Here is a 21,008-nt window from a genome sequence, read left to right on the forward strand (position 1 = left end):
TCTGCGCTGTTTTTCGATAAGATTGTATTACTCACCAACTAGCTCGACTTTTTCTTTTATTATATTATCAAACCTGTGTAAAGCACTAAATTGACATCTTTTTTACGTTATATGAGTAAAAAAATAAAACGCGTACGCACCTGGTTCGTGTGGAAAAACTCGCGCAAATTGTCCAAGGCATGCATCCTTCCCGTACCACCTGCATCTCTGGCAGCTACATCGGCTGTTGGATGCTGCTGTCCATCGAGCACCACCTTGCTGTACTTGGGCAGTCGATGCCTGGCGAGCGAGCTTAAAAGTCTGCTCGTGTTGACACCTTCGGCACTGCCGATTTCATGAGCCGGCTGCTCCAGTTTCTTGCCCGCATGGAAGCCATGGCTTACATTGTGCGTGAGAAGCGAGGCACGTCTCGAGGAGCTCGTTGATATCGGGACTGTCTGTAAAGCAGAAGCCGCCGTGGAGCTTAAGGCTGCTGCCAGCGACACGAGTAGCATCCACGTTGCAGGAGATGCCATCTTCTCAAGAATCAGAAGCACCAGTCACACGAGAGTCGTATTCGCTGATGACTGGGGGGCGTCGATGATGATGATGATGATAATAATAATTATGATGATGATGATGATGATGAGCCTTTAGATTTGCTCGCACTCGCCCACAAAGGGAGATTGGCCAAGAACCGGGCGGCAGGATCATCAAGTGAGTTAGTTATGAGTCAGGCATTCAGGTAGTCCCGTAGCGGGAAATAATAATAACAGTAGACTAACAAGGTAATCTTTTTGTTGCCATTATGTACGCGCGCACAGCAGGACAAACCTACCTGTGGCTATTCTTATATCAGAAATGACATGCGCACGCTGGCGCGTGAGCATGATGATACCTTATATATGGCTCATACCCACTAAGGGGGATTGGCCAAAAATGTATTACACAATTTAGACATTTTCAGTATTCAATATTTATGAGAAAAATAACGGACGGTGAAGCAAAAAGGGTGCGATAATTGTGTTTCTCCCGTTCATACCAGACAGTAATTCGTTATCTTGGCTACAAATGAACGTGATTAAAAATTTATATTGCTACTACTACTTATAATAAAGGTAACATTTTTTTTTCATGTTAAGCTATTACTGCACTAATAAAACACAGATAGCAAGTCGAAGTCTCATTCATTTCGTTTCATGAAGGTAGGAACAAACGGCATCAAAAACGTTCTTGTGGCTGAGGCGCTAAGTCGAAGCACCGAAAGTAAGTGTACTGTCACTTGACAGGTTCAATCCCAGCTTAGAAAACGGGATAACAAGAAGTCTTTTCTTAGTAATGTGTACCGGTGACATGACGAAAAATGATCTGAAGTAACGTAGCAAATTGGGCTAGTTGCAACATACTCATCATGATCAGCGCTCAATAAAGCACAGAAAATCTGAAAATAAAAAACTGAAAGTTGAACACTTTCAGTTGTTAGGCAGCTCTTGTGTCGTTCACTTTCTTGTTGTTTTCTGTGCTTTTTTGTGCGCTGATCGTAGAGAGATGGAAAAAAAAAAGCATTGTTTTGGTTTCTAAACAAACGTTGCATAGAGGAGATATTACCAGACCAGCCCTGTGTGAATGCAAATTTAACGGCGGGACACGACAACGTAATCTAGTTAATGCGAATTCCAGTTGTCTGGCAAGACACCACTGAATTTTCCGCGCGAATATGACTAAACTCTGTCTATGGCGTCAATCGCGTCTTCATCCTCGTTAAATATGAACGTGGAATAAAGCCCATTGATACGAAGATTCCGTTCAAAAACCCTGGTGAGTCACGTTGGGTATAGAATGAATTCGAATCTTTATTTATTGCTGTTGTAAAGTTCAAATATGGTTTCTCTTGTACTAGGCATGTGCGAATAAGCCGCACAGGAGATGGAGTAGCAAGCAATGCTTGGTCTTTTGAACTCCCTGGAGTACAAAATAAATTTGTCAAGGGAGCACTATAGCATGGTCAAATGCGCTATAATAGCCACTGGCCGAAGGTGAGGCAGCAAGGTTCAATAACTCAGTATCTACGTCAGTCCACGAAGCCGCCCTGAACCATCTTATGGACTTGCCTTGTGCTGCAAACGGCTCGCCGACGCCATTTACGACGTGCGAAACTTCAGCGCACCAGGCCTCCTGAACTGTGGATACACGGTCCACATATTAGGTCCATCGTAGACTTCATGAAGGAAACAAGTTTGTGCAACTATCTGCAAACAGTATAGCAATATGTCTACTTAGAACTGGTAGTAACTGTGGAGCCTAACCATGAAAGTGCCGTCGGGCAACTCACGAAAAAAAAAAGGCAGCATATCCACGGGGTGAAGGATGGAGAGTGGGGTGAGGCATCCGTCCGTCCATTCGTTCTTGCTTCCGTCTGTGTGACAGTCCATGCGTCCATCCACCCGTCCATGTGTACGTCTGTTCGTGCTGCCGCACGTCCATCCGTGCGTCTGTTCCTGCATTCGTCCATGCACCCACCCCGGCGTCCGTCCATGCGTCCACCCCTCCGTGCAGCCATCCGTGCGTCTGTCCAAGCATTTGTCTGTGTGTCCGTTCGTCCATCTAGTCAACACTCCAAGTATCACCATCTCGCACCTTTTCATATATTCCGCATATAGAAGCACCTGTACTGTCCAGCCATATACTACAAATTTCGTGAAGGGTACGACCACCGCAGTCATTCAGTGTAGTCAGACGGCAGCAGTTTCATTCTGTTATACCCAGTTGTACAACCTGGCGCAAACGAATGCTTCTGCCAAGGTGTTTTTTTATCTAACTCAGCGTTAGTTTATCCACACCAGCAAAAATACCACACGCAAGCTACTACAATCGCCAGCGCCTGTTGGCCGAACGCACGTTCAACGTTGCTGCGAAGGAAGAGGCTTCAAGAGAAAGGCGCAGTGGCGCCACCACGCCGTGCACGAAAATTTCTGTATGTTTCGCCTCGCCGCCGCTGCTTGCTTCCGCTCTCCGTTCGTCCCACTACTCCTAGTTAGAGCACTGTATTATCTGAGTGATTCAGTGAGCTGTCATCTTATTTTGATAGCAAAGTAGCCTGCATCGTATTTGTCTACGATGCGGTCTTCTCGGAGCTGTCTATGTTGCGGCTACGTGAGAATTGGAATGTGACTTGAGATGGCCGCCGTCCATTTAGCTGTCTACTTAGCCATCTACGGTGAGTATTGGAACACATTCATGGTCGCTGAACGATCACAGCGCCAGAGTCCCCTCTAGTTAATTTTAGGAAATGCCATGGAAGGTAGAGTGGGGCGCCAGCGTTCTCGGCTCTGCGTGGGCGTTTCACAGTGGCGTCTCGAGTACGGTCCCTAGAATATACTGGTAGTCTCGAGCACACATTTCCGGACGTTCTTAAGAAACGCCCAGCCAGCGAACGGTCGAGAGTGAGGTGCGAGTGGACGGGAGAGTGGGGCGCAAGGAAGAGGGAGAGCGAATGGCGAGAGAAGGAGCGGCGAAGCACTGCACCTAACTGCCCCTCCCCTTTCCTATACTTTCTCGCACCCCATGCTCCGGTTGCTAGGGGCTAGGATAAGCGCACGCACTCGCAGCTGTTGCAATAAGAGAGGGAGTGAGAGCGGAGAGATAACACCTGCCTGCGCGCGGCTGCCCCCGCCGGATGCCTGATATAGCCCTACTAAGAAATGCATTCGCATTAAAAAAATCAGAGCATATCCATGCAGTTAATGATGAGTGGGGCTAAGCGTCCGTCCATCTCTGCTTTTTTCCGTGCGCCCAGCCGTCGGTTTGTTCTTGCTTCCATCCGTGTGTTCGTCCATCCGCCCGTCCGTGTGTCCATCCGTGCGTCCGCCCATCCGTGCATGCGTCTATACGTTGATATGTTGATTGCAGCTTTTGGATAGTTTACCTACCAATTACGTAGTGTTCGGAGAGTGTTGTGTGTTTTCATGTGCTTATAAGAACTTAAACCAATAGAGAACTTGAATGAATGTAAACTATGAGCATGGGTTGCATGTATATCTTGTCTTCTTCTTTCTTCCGTCTGCGCAATACGCAATAACACCAATGCCTATGGATGTTCCGAAACCTACACGTATGGAATGCTTATTTTTATATTCAATGCTACACGCAAACTACATGTGGGGAATCATGGTGTATTCACATATCAAATCCTCCGGTGACTTCAAGCACTGCGCCTGTCACAAACGAGCTAGCAGTTGGCGAGCACAAAAACTTGATCGCCTCGGCTATCTCCCGTGGCTGAGCTGCGCGCTCAAGAGGTGTCCGAGACACAAGAAAGCTTCCGTGGCTTTCAGTTAGGCGATTTGTCATGGGCGTGTTCGTCCATCCGGGGAGAACTGCGTTGCAGCGAATGCCGTGGTTCGCCAGTTCTTGAGCAGCGGACTTCGTCAGAGCGACGACACTTGCTTTGGAAGCGGCGTACGCGCTGCACCTGGACCCACCGCTTTTGGCCGAGATACTGGCCACATTCACAATGGCGGCGCCTCCCTCGGGAAGTGGCTTCCCCAAGCATATCAGCTCTCGAGCGGCGGCTCGGTTGATTAGGAATGTACCCTGCGAAAGTATAACAAACACACGCAACGTGTTCTCTAAGCTCTAAAATTTGTCATAATATCTATCTATCTATCTATCTATCTATCTATCTATCTATCTATCTATCTATCTATCTATCTATCTATCTATCTATCTATCTATCTATCTATCTATCTATCTATCTATCTATCTATCTATCTATCTATCTATCTATCTATCTATCTATCTATCTATCTATCTATCTATCTATCTATCTATCTATCTATCTATCTATCTATCTATCTATCTATCTATCTATCTATCTATCTATCTATCTATCTATCTATCTATCTATCTATCTATCTATCTATCTATCTATCTATCTATCTATCTATCTATCTATCTATCTATCTACGTCTGGGTGATCTCGTGATCACTCTTTCTGTGGTGAACCAAAATCAGTACGAAAAGGCAGGATGGTTTGACGAATATGACCCGCTATTCTGCGTGTGTCTGCCTGCCTGCCTGCCTGCCTGCCTGCCTGCCTGCCTGCCTGCCTGCCTGCCTGCCTGCCTGCCTGCCTGTCTGTCTGTCTGTCTGTCTGTCTGTCTGTCTGTCTGTCTGTCTGTGTGCGTAACTTGGCAAAGAAACAGAAACGCACAAACCCTCTCTTTTTAACTAACTTTTTTACCGTAACCTTGGTCTGACAACAACATGAAACAGGCCATTGTGCTGGGGTTCTGCTTTCATGTTCTTCTAAATTCAAGGGTTCTTCTAAAGTCAAGGGTTTATACGTACAGTTCTGGCGTCCCACAGCAACCTAGGCTCACCTTCAGGTTGACCCTCATGACGCTGTCGAACATTTCTTCAGTAGTGTCTTTGAGAAGTGCCATGTGGTGAACGCCGGCACAGTTCACAACTATGCTCAGCGGCTGGGAGTATGAATTCCTGATGCAGTTGAAGAGCTGTTCCACTGACGACGTGTCACCGACATCCACGTGGATGGCTTGGTGCTTGGCGTCGCCTGCGCCAAGGTAGCCAACAAAGATGGTTTTGGCGCTTGCCTGTTTTGCGAAATTCTGATGTATCGGTGCGCTTCAAAAAGAACTGGTACTGTAATCCAAAAATGTTCTAATTACTATTTCTAACACTTGCATGTCTGGCCCCAGGTACTTGAATACTTTTTAACCCTTCGACGTTTTAGAGCTCCCGAATAAAAGGTCCTCACTGGGCAATCTAGAGAAATGGTACGGTATTTCTAGAAAATGTCGAATTGGCTTCAGTTTTTCGTAGTATTTACATACGGCAGCACTGGGACCCAATCGGCTGAACTCTCCTTTCGTAAGTGATATTCCCACTGGCCAACAGGCTTTGCAATGATATGTGCAGTATCTGAATCATGGTCTCAATATTCTCTTACAAACATTTTAACGTATGACGGCTTTGTAAATACGGTCCCCGATTACTAATATACTAACCTGACAACGACACGACCACCTGTTCTGCCGCCTCGAGTTGCCTGTCCGCCACCACTACAGTCACACCTTCTTCAGCCAAAGCGTGACTAACAGCAGCACCGATGACACTCGCTCCACCGGTGACGAGCGCGAGACGTCCTCTGAAAGACATTACCTTTTACTACAAATGCGTACCGCTGGAAGTCTGCCCAGTTATGCATGTGTAACCAGCTGCACTGCTGCTATTGTGCATGATTCACTACCGCAGATAAATATGGAATACGCTGTCACAGCTGCTGCCTCCGCAGCCGCCCTTGGAGAGGAGAGCAAAGGGGAGCGCGCCACAGCAGCGCAAGAATCAGATGATCATTTAAAACCTTAACTATAGCTTTGCGAAGAGCAAATACTCAGCGTCGGTTCTGTAGTACTCCCTCAATTTATCTTCGAGGGTACTGCCATCTGATATGAGTGGTATGCTAATTGCAATGCTTAAGTATTGTGCCTTTCTTTTTATTCTCACTTCCTCACTGTACTAGCTCTGAATGGAAAAATCAATCAACCAATCAATCAATCAATGAATTTATAAATGATACAACCAATTTCAGGAAAATTGGTATTCAGTACCATATTATGAATTATTTTTTTAAAGCGTGTGAAAAACATTTTAGAATTCGTACAAGTTCTGCCACAACTTACAAGTGCCACTTTGGTGTCTGACGCTGCCAGTGGACACTTTAAAACTAAGAGTATACGTCGTTGTAGCTTTGATTGAGTACAGGCAAACTGTGTGTGCAGAATTATCACAATTTCACATATCGAATTTCCAAAGACTTCAAGCGCTGCACCAGTTACAAATGAGCGATCAGTTGGCGAACACAAAATCTTGATAGCCCCGGCAATCTCTCGTGGCGGGGCTGACGTTCTGTGGATCTCTGGAGATACAGGAGTGCGCGAGGGCTTTCGATTTAGGACAGCTGTCATGGACGTGTCCGTCCATACAGAGAGAACTGCGTTGCATTGGAGGCCGTGGTTCACCAGTTATTGAGCCACGTACTTCGCCAGAGCCACGACTCCGGCTATGGAAGCCCCGTACACGCGGTGCAGTATGATAAAGTCACGTTTGGCCGCGATGCTGGCCACGTCGACGATGGCGGCGCCTCGTATACGACCATTACCTTCTCCTGGCGTAGCATCTCTCTAGCAGCCGCTCGGTTTATTAGGAGGAGGAACATACCCTTCGTAAACAGTAAAAGAAAAAAATAAAGAAAAAATAAATTAACCATTTTCGCTCCGCATGAAGGTTATATAAGTCAGCTTCACCACCTCACTCGAAAAAGTGTGCTGGCAAAAATGGCACCTTCCTGTTGCTGGATACAGCTTGACGCAACCCTTTTTGAGCATGGTCAGAAAACACTGCCGCTCGGTAGTCGGTGCTCCCGAAACATGCGAGTCTAGTTTTAAAGCGCAACGTATACGTGACCTTGAATTTACAAGATACATACTCAAAGTAAGCTAAAATTCGCTTTCTATTTTCTCGACAAATGACGATACAGACTTGAAAATCTCTACTTCACGGGCCAAGTTCCAGACATTTGCTGATTTGAGCATGGCACTCTCGGTCGTTACTGGGGCCACAGCGGGTGGCTGTGAATTGTCGGAGAGTGCGCGCGCAATCGCACTGAAAAGCCGCGCATTCAAAAAATGAAAAGAAAGCTCAAGGTCATGAGGCACGCGACACGTATTTTCTTGCCCCATCTCATCTCCTACTGCATAGCTTCGAGCGCTTTCGTCAGGACGAGAGAAGAGAGAATGCAATTGCAGCGTGCGACAAATCTTTGTATCTCCGCTCGTACTGAATGGATGCTAGAAATTTCCGCGATGGTAAATTCGTATAAGGCAATAAAGCTTTTTGGTGAATCCATTTCATGGCTACTTAGAGAGGTGTTCCAGGGCCCCTTTAAGAATGCCATAGGGACCCGACCCAGATGGAGCGCACCCAGTCGATCGCCTCCGCCGCGACTCAAGAAATATTATACCGTGTGTGTACTGCGTAATGTTCTCCGAAGGCGAGATTATCGGCTCCTCGGCTCATGACGTCAGCGCAGAGGGCACACTCATTGGTGCAGGGATGTATACACGTCCACCTTCCTGAAGAAAATGTCGCAGAATTCTAGAGTTGTAACCGAGTATAGATATATTCATGTGACGACTCGTCTTGGTTTCGTTTACCGTGTGTCGAAGATATAGTGCCGTCACGCACTTTATGGTTACGAAAAGTCGTGGCGCTTTCGCCCTCACTTTGTATCAATGTGGTCATCCGTATGTGCATGCTCATGCATGCAATCGCGGAGTGGGAAGTGTCTTCCTTAATTGAGAGAAAAAAAAAAAACGTTCGGTTTAAATATTGCCGCAGACCCACGAAGTGAACGCCGGCGATCTAGCGAAGCTCCATCGACGAAAAGATAAACGACATAAATAGTTTTTATGAAATCCATCTGTCCGTTCATCCGTTCATGGACTTACGCATGCACGGATGATTGGACAGAAGCACCGATGAATTGATGGATGGACGAATGAACAGACGGCTAGATGTACGGACGTGCAGATTCGTGGACGGAGCCCGAGGAGCCTATAGGGGCTTCGCTCGTAAGAACACATCTGCTGCCTATATGCAAACGTAGTTCACTATCGTTACGCACAGGTTCTTACTTATAGAAGACTAATTATTACCGATGTAACGTTGGACGTCGGCGCGCATTAGACCCGTAATAGTGTAAACGATGCATTAGGCAGAGGCGCTCTTGGAGCTGAAGGCCGAAAACTCAAGCCGCCATACGTTTTTAGCGGACTTGTGACGTTGTCAAAGACTCGCGGACCAGTGTCATTACCATAAATGCCGCATGTCATATATTCATCACGTTCATCAGTACTCATTATTCCCTCATGCTCTTTCGTTATGGAACAAGTTACCTCAGGAGGTCGTTAATGCGGACACGACACAATCGTTCGCCCATCTCGTCAATGACCTAACACTTGATTTTTAATATGCAATATATTATGTTCCTCATTAGTGCTGAGGTTTTTTTGTATTTCGGTATGAATGCCATTATTGCTATGTATTATTTATATTTTCCCTGATGTTGGGAATTTCCTTATTTTGGTACCAAGTATTTTATTTTCTTATATTTTTATATTCTGTTTTGTCACTGACATTTGTTAACCACTCCTGCTTGGGCCCGAACAGGGCCTGCAGTATTTGTAAATAATAATAATAATAATAATAATAATAATAATAATAATAATAATAATAATAATAATAATAATAATAATAATAATAATAATAATAATAATAATAATAATAATAATAATAATAAACGCGCATGTAGAGCTCCCACGAGCGCTAATTCATACATGAGCGTAAGCCCACTCATTGGGTTGTTAGTCCCAAACAATTATTATATTATTACGCGCACACGCACGCACACTGTATGAATGTAATGAAGGCGAGCTTACAATACTATCAGATGCCGACAACGCCGTGATAGTGATAAATATGGGTTTTAACGTCCCAAAAAAAAACACGGTATGACCTTGAAAGAAACCGGACCCCAGTAGTTTTGACCACATGGGGTTCTTTAACGCTCGCCTAAATTTAAGTACACGGGTCTCAGCCACCGTTCGGCTACATCAATGTTGTGGCCACCGCAGCCGGGATTCGATTATGTGACGTGAGGGTAACAGCGCCATGAAAGATACATGCTATGCGGAATGCAGAGAGGTTAACCGAATCGAAAGCACAAAAGTGTCCCGCAGCATTATAGTATACTTTACACCGGGTCGCCTTGCGCACTGGCGTGCCTACAAGTAAGGACGACTTCTTCAGACTGACGCGAATTGACAAATGAACTAGATTTTCCTGCGTCCGAATGAGAGCAGGCCTCATAATTGGGCATGCACCCCGAGTATGCATCGTTCCGAGAAAAGCGCTGGGAGTGGCAAGCTTCCGGAAGTGCATTCATACTCTTCAGGAACCGTTAATATCCGGAAGGAGGTTTCTGCATTTGCTGCTGACTCGGGAATTCTCCGGACGTTCTATGCGTGTGAAGGAACATTTCTTAGACTCTGGTCTTGATGACACCTCGTAATATTGCAGAAAATTATTTCTGTAGTACGCCATTTTTTTTCCTTTAAAGTGCCTGGTTGACATATTTTTCATTACATCGATAATGAAAGCCGCCCACTGTTTTGTGCGCTTACATCTGTTTTATAATTCCAACAAAGAATGAATGACCTTATTTCGGGAGCCTTGCGACACAGGCTGACACCTGATGTCGTCGAACACCTCATCAGTGGTGTCGCCGAGGAGTGTCACGTGTAGAATCCGAGCACAGTTCCCAACTATGTTAAGTGGCCGAGAGTATACAGTCTTGATGAAGTTGAAGAGATGCTCTACCGACATCTACGTGGATGGCTTGGTGCTTCGCCTTGCCTGCGTCGAAGCAGCGAATGAGGTGAGACGTATGCCGCTCATGCGTGCCTGCTTAACATAGTGTAGACAAGTGGATGAGCTCTAAAGGGGCCCTATAACGCTTCAAAACATCGGTGCTGACCGAATCAACTCATAGTGGCGCTCGCCAGAACTACTGCGAGTGGATATGACGACGGAAGGTGCAGGCCTGTGATTGGATGAATGTAACGTTAGATATAATTGATACATTGCGTCATTACAAGGATTACCATTAGCATGGTTTTTCACCGAACGCGGAAGAGAATAAAGCTGTCTAAATTTTCCAGTTTGAGAACTATACAAAGCCGGTCAAAGAATGCGCCGAATGCTGGAGGAAACATGCCGGCGGGTTGCTCTAGGCACGGTTGTTTAAGAAAATAAAAAGAAAAAAAATGTAGGAGCGTTGATATATCGATGCCATCGCAAAAAGAAAGATGAGTAAGGCTACGAAACATTACATAAGCGTTCGCGAGCTGCCTCGTTGCGTACGTGCTGTTCACTTTTCAAGTAACACATTATTTGTTACCATCGTGAAAGTGTCCTCAATACGTTGGACATAATGAGCAATATGGCATGCAACTTTTCTGTACAGTAGGGCAATCAGTTTATTTCATTGGGCGAGGTAAACAGGGTCAGGTCAGCAAAACTTTTCTAGAGAATCTTGGGTATAGTGAACTAGTATATTCTAGTTCACCACTGTGCTGGGTAAGCCCACGAAAGATCAGTTGAGGGTAGGTGTAGATTTTATTGTGCTTTGATTTTTCTACGCTCAATGAATCAGAACTGGTGTCTCTAAAGCTCCCGCTCTTTCGGCACTTACCTCTTAAGCCTTCAGTGTACGCAACCAGCTAGGAAAGCTTGTGAAACAATAAAATAGTGAGAAGTGTTAGAAGACACCTTTAATACCATGAAGACTTTTGTTTTACAAGTGGCCTTCAGAAAACTGGGAAATTCACTAATCACTGTGCATTGAAGTTTAACTGGGATGTCCTAACGCGCCACTGTTCTTCCCGGTTATTGTAAATACCAGTAATAATGCCGCAGGTATCCCCCAAAAGTTACATACAGTGCATTTTGCATCGGCCATTATCAACTGTGCTTGCGTTTACGTGCAGGTTATTGCCGTAACCATTTGTAGTAAGTGATGCTACGCATCATCAAATATCGAAAAATCGATGTCTTGCTTGATAGAAACTTCTCACAAGCTATAAAGTACAGCTTTAGCTATAAGCTACAAAGTACCGAGCGAGTTTTCGCCCAAGTAAGTTCGATGGCATGCTTCTTTTACTTGAGATTTTCTTCTTAAAACTTTGCCCACCATGTTCTTTTCGGGAAATTTTTATGAATCATAAATAATTGACCCAGTAACGAAAAGACACGTTCCTCATTTCTTATTAGATGATTTTCTTGACAAACTGTACCAGAATCGCGGTTACTTATTGAGTGGCATTTGCTGTGGAACTTTCCGCGGCTTTACATGGACTAAAGAGAATGTAAAAGCTCCATCTCACATAGCAGATCGTTGCGTTATAAACCACCATACAACTCCTTGAATGTTATGTCGTTTCCCTCCGCCATCGTCATTCGTTCTCAAACGTTATTTGTTCCTGAATAATTAATATCACAATATTGTTTCACCCAATTATTGCATGTGCACGATATGCAAGCATGGAATGAACGTCATCGTAAGGGCACTTAAATCCTCACACTTAAAGAACAAGCGTTCGATAAATTCGTGCGTGCTTGCGTTCCTGCTTGCCTGTCTACCTGCCTGCCAGCCTGTCGGCGTGTGTGTGTTACACAAACTGGCTGTGCGAAAAAGAACAGCTGCGTGCATTTGAAAAAGAGCATCACGCCTGCAATGACTGAATCACAAACCTGTGAGACACTCGTCCACTTGGCATGAAGCCTCGAGCCGTCTGTAGGCCATCGAGAGAATCGCACCTTCGGCATCCAGGAAGTGGCTAACAGGTTCACCGATGGCACTCGCACCACCTGTGACGAGCGCAAGGCGTCCGCTCAAAGACATTGTCACTGTTCGAGAAATACTTATAGCACATGCACCGCTGTCTCACTCCCCCGGTGTTGTCAGCCTCACTGAGTAGTTCTGTTTCGGTTTTTGCTCGCATTGCTTTCCTGTCTCAGCACGATGGGCTTTGTTCACAACGTGGGTTCACCGCTCCGCATGCAGCGCATATGCTTCATACTTGCACAGAGAAAGACTATAGGAGTAGTTATGGCGTAACTACTCGTAGTCTTGCGCTGCGCAAATATGTTGATTCCCAATCACCAACCAGCCCAAGCATCTGTCTTATCAACCTACAAGGCAGCGTCGATGCCTGATGCTGCATTTCACACCACATAACTGAAAATTCGTGGGCAGCTGAACATCTGTGTTGCGACTGAATGCAAACAGTGTAGTCGTAACGGCTACAGACCAACACTCATACTGTGATGTGCTGTCTTATTCCTTTATCGCTAGATATGTGATATTAAACAGTAAATCCGTTTTTTCCCCCACGAGCAGGCCTGTTCAAATATCTTCTATGAATAATATCTCACTGCCTCGCCCCGCCATGGTGGTCTAGTGGCCGAGGTACTCGGCTGCTGACCTGCAGGTCGCGGGATTGAATCCCGGCTGCGGTGGCTGCATTTTCGATGGAGGCGAAAATACTGTAGGCCTGTGTGCTCAGATTTGGGTGCCCGTTAAAGAACTCCAGGTGGTCTAAATTTCCGGAGCCCTCTACTATGGCGTCTCTCACAACCATACGGTCGTTTCGGGACGTTGCACCCCTCATATCTATCTATATCATCGCCTCCTATTGTTCTAGCGCCGTGTTCTTCTCCAGTGCTCTGTTGAATCCCCGCGCAGCTCTTCTGTGCCCCTTCTTGGGTTGAACGGCATCGCCACTGCCGTCGCCATTGGTGGTTTAGCGATGTACATGAGAAAGAAAATAAGAAAAAAATACCCAGAATCGAATGGGATTTGAACCAGGGCCACCTGCGTGGCACGCTCGTATCCTATACAGCAGAGCCATGATGGTGCTTATAACTCACCAGCAAAAAGACCTTATAAGGACGTCATGTCGTGCAATGAATCGTGGCAACCTATGTAATATTGCGTGGCAGAAGAGTAAAATAAGTTCAAATCTTGACACAATGCCAATTGTGTTACGAATGGGGGCTCTAATGCTTCCCGCCTAGTGCAGTCTGCGCAGTCATAACTCTTTGTCGCCATCAGCCTGATTCAGCATCAGCAAAGTGCACATAATACCTCACATATGTGTAGCGGGTACCTCGCTTACCCGCAGAAAACGAATAATGGCGTAGTGGGTGCTGGCGTACTCCGTGACATTTATGGTTTAGTCGATACCTTGCAAAAAGCCAAAACTTCAAACACAGTTACCCTGCCCCAAAGCAAAGCTGCTCTGAGATTTCGCATTAGGCCGCATCGGAATTGTTGATGAAAGCTTTAGGTGATATTAATTCTCCCATTTAGCGCTGCAAATTTTCTTCGTGTTGAATTCGGCAATCAGTGCATGCACCAAATCGTCCTGTAAACGTCAATCATTCGGGTGTTTGACCTAACTGCCCGACTGTGCAACACTCGCAATTCAGCTAATTTACGCTTGCCTTTTCCCGCTATCATTACGTGATTATTCAAGTTATAAACTAAGGATTAAGCAACCCAAATCTTGAACTATATTCTAACAGGCCAATTATTTATGTGGGTATCATAATAATCATCATCTTACAACCTCTGTTTTATGCATGATAGCCTCAGTTGCTTATGTTCCATTAAACTCAACAAACCACTATCATCATTTTGATCAGCGCATGCCGCAAGCTCTCGAGCTTTAAGCGCGTGATGATCCAAGAAGCCGCTTGAACGATTGGACGTTGCCTCGTTGGTCCCCTTTGCGCGCTCCTCTTTTTTTCTGTACTATTCCTTGCCTACTCCATCTTAACCACTCGTAGAGGTCGGCATGAGCGCCCAGAAGGAGAAGTGGTCGACCCAGCTGGAGTTTATCTGCTCCTGCATCGGTTACTCCGTGGGGCTGGGCAACCTGTGGCGGTTCCCGTACGTGACATACAAGAACGGGGGCTCCGCCTTCCTGATCCCCTACATCGTCATCAACCTTGTCATCGGCCGGCCCATATACTACGTAGAGCTCCTCCTGGGACAGTTTTGCGGCCAAGGACCCCTTGGTGCTTTCCGCTTGTCGCCCATGTTCCAGGTTAGTACCTCGCCAAGCGTGGGTCGGCTACGCATGGCACACGCACGGTAGAGAAACTTCTCGCTGTACTCGGCGCATTTCTGGCCCATGAAATTCTCTATGGCTACAGAGGTAGAGCTGTTCAAGGTATCGAATCTCGGCCACAGCGGCAGCATTCACTCGATGGAGGCGAGAATGCTAGAGAACTATATGTGTTTAGATGCAGGTCCCACTTAATTATATTGCCACACTCCTTTCCCCAGTTGTTATCACCCCATTACACGTGTAAGTGCGGTCTTGCGGAAACCGTGCCGAAGGTCAAAGAAACATCGAGATGATTTTAAAATCTTCCGATGCGATTACGCGCACAACGTGAACATTACAGATTCTTGAACTATACCTTGGCTGCTATGGCGATAACGCTGGAATATTCGACGGCTCTCGTATTACCATGTCACCGTGCCGAAATCTTTCGCCAGGAAATGACGTTTCAGATTTTTCACAATAAGCTTCGTATTGATATGGACCAATAACTATATCACCCAGAAACTAGGCCCTTTCGTCATGAGAACCCTAATTTCCTGAAGAATACCTGCAGGTTCAAAACTGACAGTTTGAAATTCTCGTTTTGTCCACAAGCCATGAGGTTAAGGAATAGTCTGCCTACATACACAACTACCTGTAATAACGAAGATAACTTCCTGTCACTTCTTGAAAACCGCCTATGTTTTTCTCAAACATAAACTCTCTGTATAGCCCCACCACAGTGGTCTAGTGGCTAAGACACTCGGCTGCTGACCCGCAGGTCGCGGGATTGAATCCCGACTGCGGCGGCTGCATGTCCGATGGAGGCGGAAATGTTGTACGCCCGCGTGCTCATATTTGAGTGCACGTTAAAGAACCCCAGGTGGTCGAAATTTCTGGAGCCCTCCACTACGGCGTCTCTCATAATCATATCGTGGTTTAGGGACGTTAAACCCCACAAATCAATCAATCAATCAATTAAACTCTTTGTATAGTACTAACCTTATAATTTTTGCTGTATGTAATATCAATTTCGTCAACGATTGATTCACACATTACTTATGTATACCCTCCCTTTAACACTATCATTTTTTTTATGCCACGTGCTTAGTAACCTTTGTATGAATGCTTTTTTTAACTTTCCAGGTGTGTTTGTTAAACTTTACGTGCAACTTTCTTGTTAATTCACCAAATTGTTAGGTGCGAATTGAACACTCTTGTATATTTTCGTTCTGTATATGCCCTTCCTGGGAAAATCCCCGTTGAGATTGGCAGTATGCTTGAAATAAATAAAGAAATATATATAAAAGTAAAGATATAAATGCTGACGTGCACCACCGCTTGTTAGTTTAGTGATCGCCGACGCTCTGTTTGCCGCTATCAGTGCCAGTGTGTATTGGTGTAGTCGGGCCTTCAGTTTCCCGGCCACAAGTTCGGCCGAATAAAGAGTTTCTTCTTTGACACGCCGACCGTTGCCTCCGTCGACTTCACGGCAACGGGACACTATTTTGATTCTGGCACGTTAAACACCAATAACTATTGGAAGTGTTCTCGGTTGAACATGGGCGCATATGAGTGGACTAGTCATGAGTGTCGACCGGGCCACCTTGGCTCCTTGTTTGCGCCATACCTAGACGATACACGCATGTGTAAGTATAGTGCAACTGCAAGCTAGCAGTTGCGTATGACTAGTTGGCGGATGCGCGTGAGCCACCAGTCATCATTCTCCTATTGCTTTCATTGCACAAATTATTCAATGGGCACAAACATGATGCCTCACGCAAAAACGCGTCCGGAAAGATTGAACGATTTATTGTAGTCCGAGATCTGCCACGCTTCACATGATTCGTTTACTACTTGGGATCTTCATTCTTTCACTCCTTTGCATGAATGTACATGACTTTATTGATTTTTCTCTAACTTCACAGGGCAACGCATTCTGCATGATGTGGGGCGCCTTCGTCACGACCATCTACTACCAGATGATAATCACGTACGCGGTGGTCTACTTCTTCCACTCGTTCAAGAGTCCGCTGCCCTGGACCGACTGCTTTGAGTGGTGGGGCGTGCCCCTGGACGGATGCGTCACACGTCTCAAATTGAGGCACGTGTGCAGCAACATACGCAAGAGCCTCGTCATCGCCGGCATCAACGACACCACAGCCGAGTCGCCCGTAGTTGTCAGCTACAACGGCAGCAGCGTGCTTGTGTCGCAGAACGAGTACAACAGCCGCTTCGCTGGGTGCGTGGATGCCAACGCCTCGTCGGTCGACATGTTCTACAACCGAGTGGTGCTCAACATATCCTCTTCCTTCGAGAAGGTTGGCGTCGTACAACCCAATCTGGTCATCTGCTACGCCATCTGTTGGACCATCGTATTCCTTATCATATTCAAGGGGATAAAGGTAAGTCAAGTCCATGGATGGCCTTGAACAGGTTTAAAGTTACGCTTTGTGGCTAACGGGGAAAGAGTAGACAATTTATTCTGCCTCTGCACTTACTGAATTTTTTTTCGTACGAGCAATTTCAGCTTAATAGGTTTTTCGTGAACGTGAGCAGTGCAGTTTATATATCGAAGTGCACTTCAATATATGAAGCAAGGCTCATAACATGTTCTGAGCCTTGCTTTATAGAAATTGGTGACCACTCGCGCACCTTTTTGACTAGGGAATTACATCCATGTTTCACTAGCCGTCTCGAACATGCCCAAGCATGAGCTCTTTCAAATCGCACCTGCCATGGTCTCCAAATAGGTAACAGATTGTGAACTCCCTGGGACCCGGAGTCTGCTAAATTGCTTATTTTTCGACGCTATAGCTATTGCTAGAGAAATTCATCTCTGTCGCGCTCGGACATTGATCACAGCGCGTGTATTTACACTAGAGGTTGTGATGTGTCGTCAAGCGCTTAAACAGTGCATCGCCACTCTTTACCGAACAAGCTGGCTACATAAGTGAGGTGCGCGTTTCCAGGATGAAGTCTCTCTTGTCCATTCTCGCAGGTTGTTGGCAAGGTGGTTCTCGTGACCGCCACGGCACCATACCTCATTCTGACCGTCATGCTCATTCGCGGCATCACGCTACCCGGAGCCAGCATCGGCTTGCGGTACCTACTCGTGCCGCAGTGGAACACGCTGCTGAGCCCGGAAGTGTGGCGCGCGGCCACTGAACAGACCTTCTACTCGCTCAGCATCGGCACTGGCGGTCTTTTGGTGTACGGCGGATACCAGCCGTTCCGCAGCAACATGTCTTCCAGCGTCATCTTAATCTGCCTCGTCGATTTCGTGACCAGCGCATTCGCCTCCCTGGTGGTGTTTTCGGTTCTGGGAAACTTGGCGCACACGTTGGACATCCCGATCGCGGAGGTAGTGGCCGCCGGGCCGGGTCTCGCCTTCGTTACCTACCCCGAGGCCCTGTCCCTGATTCCATTTCCCAACCTATGGGCGGTGCTGTTTTTCGCCATGCTCTTCTTTCTGGGCATCGACTCGCAGATGGGCAACTGCGAATTCCTCACCAATTCCATCCAGGAACTGTTTCCCTCGTTCGAGAGACAGCGTGCCATGACCGCCTTCATGTACTGCTCATTCTGCTTCCTCATCGGACTGGCCCTCACTACGCAGGTAGGCAAGTTATATAGAGGTATTTGTAGGAAATTATGCAGCGTAAACTGTTTCGAGCTAATTCACACTGTCAATTTTAGCGTAATGCGTCAAAAAGCCTGTTTCGCAGAAATTTCGGTGTCGAACTTGGAGAAAATTCGGCGTTGTTCCTTAGCGAAAACTTGAGATAGATTCAAAATAAATAACAAATCTTAGGTTGTGGGGTCTAGAAATGAGAGAGCGCCTGCTCCGGAAGAAAGCAAACAACACATTTAACTTGCTTCTAGTTCGACAATATCACTAGCCGAATCAATACATCACTTGTGATCAACATGCTAAAACAGCCTTACACAATATTAAAAAGCTCAACAACATAACAAACAAAAGGAGGCGTCACCAACGACCGACGATCGCCACGAGGCCCACGGCAGGCGACCCGCAGTGCCGTGCACCGCGGACTTGCCGCAAGAGAAGATCGCTCACTCTGACCGCCACACGTTTAAGATGCAGTGTACTAGAATTCTAGTACACTCTACCTAAGAGACCCACTAATCTCTCAAGACTCTCATGCGCCACCACCCAGGCTTGCCGCCAGGCATCCCTGCTGGCGCTACCGTGCTAATCATGATGATAGTGATGGTGGTGGTAAACGCTCACGAGCACAACGCCACCTACCGCTAAACAGTTGTGAACCCTAAATGCAGCCTATATGAGTGCAACACGTGAGCCCCAAGGCGCGAACGACATTACAGGAAGTGTTAGCATGCCCACAATGTTCAAGTCAGAATGAAACCCAGGCAAACATGTGTTCTACCTCGGAGACATGCCAGCACCTGAAATATTTCGGGGATTACTCCTAAAGCGCGTAAGGAATGAATGTATAATTGCACATGTCGTCAAAGCATACATGTGCATTGGACAATGAGTGGTTGGTTTAAAGGAAAAAAAGCGCTCGGGCATAACTCATCATGAGAATCAGCATCACCAAAGGTGTAGAAGCGCATGTGCGTCCGGTTAGCTAAATGAAGAATTGTAGCGTGGGCACTTCGCAACTTTAACCAAATTAGGCATTCTGTTCAGACTGAAACAGTGAATGTTGCGTGTACCTATGCTCCTTTCCTTGTGGCATGGGTGAAGTGCCCGTCGAGAAGCGTATAGGAATTAAGAAGGCGATACGAACGGCCGGGTGAGATCGCGATGTGGCGTTCTACTATTAAAAGCGAAGCTCGAGTGTCCTTCAAGATTTTTTTTTTGATAGTGGTGTCATCAGTGAAAGCTTTAGCGAGTACTCGGAAAAGTATCGTCCGTAACCTAATCTCTGCTGGCTTTCCTCGAACACATAGGGGGGCCTGTACGTCCTAACGATCCTGGATAACTACTTGGGCGCCCTGATAGTCTTGTTCACGTGCCTGGGCGAAGCCATCATCGTGGCGTGGGTATACGGCATCAACCGCTTCTTCTTCGACGTAACCTTCATGACGGGTAGCTGTCCCAGCTATTTCGTGCTCGTTGCATTCAAGTACTGCGCGCCGGTGGTCTTGGGCTGCTTCCTGTTCTACAGCCTGTACGAGTTCCCGCGGAGCAGCGTGGGTGATTACGTCCTCCCGATGTGGGCCGACCTGTTTGGCTGGACTCTGGCGCTGGTTGGACTGGCGCCGCTCATCATCATTGCCGTGGTCAAGCTGGCCCAGTGCGGATTCAGCTGGCGCCGAGCGGCTCATCCCGAGAGTGACTGGGGCCCGGCTGAGGCCAAATACCGAATCCTCTATCGCGAACGCCTTGTAGAGGTGGGCTTTGCCGAGTTCCACTTCCACGCGTTGCCGGCAGCCCCAGCACCCGAGGCCGAGCCACCGCCACAACCTTAGAGCCGGTCTAAGGACGCCTTTCTCGTCGGGATTCGATGAATAAATGTTAATGTTTCGATCATCAGTGACTGCAAGTGGTAACGATGCACTTAAGGTAGGAATAAATGCGCGCGAGTTAGATCTTAAGTATTTGTACCGATGCCGATGGACTCGATAGCGTTTAGTTGCACGGCCAAGACATGATGTGGTGTGATCTGGCAGTCAAGTTTTCAGTGATAAAGTTAGAAGCGCAAACAATGTATCTCGATATTTATTTTTCAGTGATGTGTTCTTTGTGATGTAAAGAAAATATTCGAGCGTATAACAGGCAGTTGTGTATAATAGTGCCAACAGTTTACAATTTTAGTTTTAAACTGAAGTAGTTTTTTTTTTATATCGTGTGTGCTAGCTGTGATGATATACGTTTCGCGCAGCGTACAACTTCGTGCAATATTCAGGCGCGAGGCCAGATACATATGCTAATTAACATTTAATATACTTTGCGGCACGAGGTATCATATGCTCAAATTGAAAATTAGTCTTAGGTGCATGTGTCTGTAAGCATACATGCCAAATGCCAAAACTTGCAGTTTAATCTACACTGTTGTATCCACCACGAAACTTCATATAAACAAATACATTGACATGTGTGATTGACTTGTGTTCCTTCAAGGAGAAAGCCTTGTATGTTGCTTGAGAAGGTTCACGCAGTGAAAAGATAGCATGTGTACAATAATGATAAAAAAATGTGGCTGATCCATTTATATAACAGCACAGCATTAAAGTGAAACGCGTCTTTACAGAGGTAGTTGAACGTTCATTGTGCATTGT

The 21,008-nt window shown here is 46.4% G+C and overlaps 2 protein-coding genes across 3 annotated transcripts in view; one reads left to right on the forward strand and one right to left on the reverse strand.

Moving 5' to 3' along the window:
- The window catches only part of LOC119171556 (sodium-dependent proline transporter-like), a 26,310-nt gene extending 5,480 nt beyond the window's left edge, over window positions 1–20,830 (forward strand). Inside the window, exons 2-5 of one of the 2 annotated variants that reach the window (XM_075892293.1) lie at window positions 14,473–14,732; window positions 16,664–17,140; window positions 17,737–18,354; window positions 19,677–20,830. In XM_075892293.1, the coding sequence (XP_075748408.1) occupies window positions 14,481–14,732; window positions 16,664–17,140; window positions 17,737–18,354; window positions 19,677–20,198 (1,869 nt within the window). In that variant the 5' untranslated portion in view covers window positions 14,473–14,480 and the 3' untranslated portion in view covers window positions 20,199–20,830. The remainder of the gene's footprint in view (window positions 1–14,472; window positions 14,733–16,663; window positions 17,141–17,736; window positions 18,355–19,676) is intronic. The other variant, XM_075892294.1, reaches the window with a different exon arrangement.
- LOC119171720 ((3R)-3-hydroxyacyl-CoA dehydrogenase-like) lies at window positions 4,136–6,266 on the reverse strand. Its single transcript, XM_037422535.2, has 3 exons — window positions 6,009–6,266; window positions 5,361–5,554; window positions 4,136–4,572 (listed from the first exon to the last, which is right to left on the reverse strand). The coding sequence occupies exons 1-3, from the start codon at window positions 6,157–6,159 to the stop codon at window positions 4,156–4,158; spliced, it is 762 nt and encodes a 253-aa protein (XP_037278432.2). The 5' UTR covers window positions 6,160–6,266; the 3' UTR covers window positions 4,136–4,155.
- Window positions 20,831–21,008: the final 178 nt, after the last annotated feature.

Source organism: Rhipicephalus microplus, chromosome 4 (assembly GCF_043290135.1).
Source record: "Rhipicephalus microplus isolate Deutch F79 chromosome 4, USDA_Rmic, whole genome shotgun sequence".
NCBI lineage: Eukaryota > Metazoa > Arthropoda > Arachnida > Ixodida > Ixodidae > Rhipicephalus > Rhipicephalus microplus.

Coding starts and splice junctions, on each gene's coding strand:
- LOC119171720 (XM_037422535.2), bottom strand. CDS start 6,159: ATGTCTTTCAGAGGACGTCTCGCGCTCGTCACCGGTGGAGCGAGTGTC. Junction 5,555..6,008: donor GGTGGTCGTGTCGTTGTCAG/GTTAGTATATTA, acceptor ACCTTGGCGCAG/GCGACGCCAAGCACCAAGCC. Junction 4,573..5,360: donor TCATGAGGGTCAACCTGAAG/GTGAGCCTAGGT, acceptor ATACTTTCGCAG/GGTACATTCCTAATCAACCG.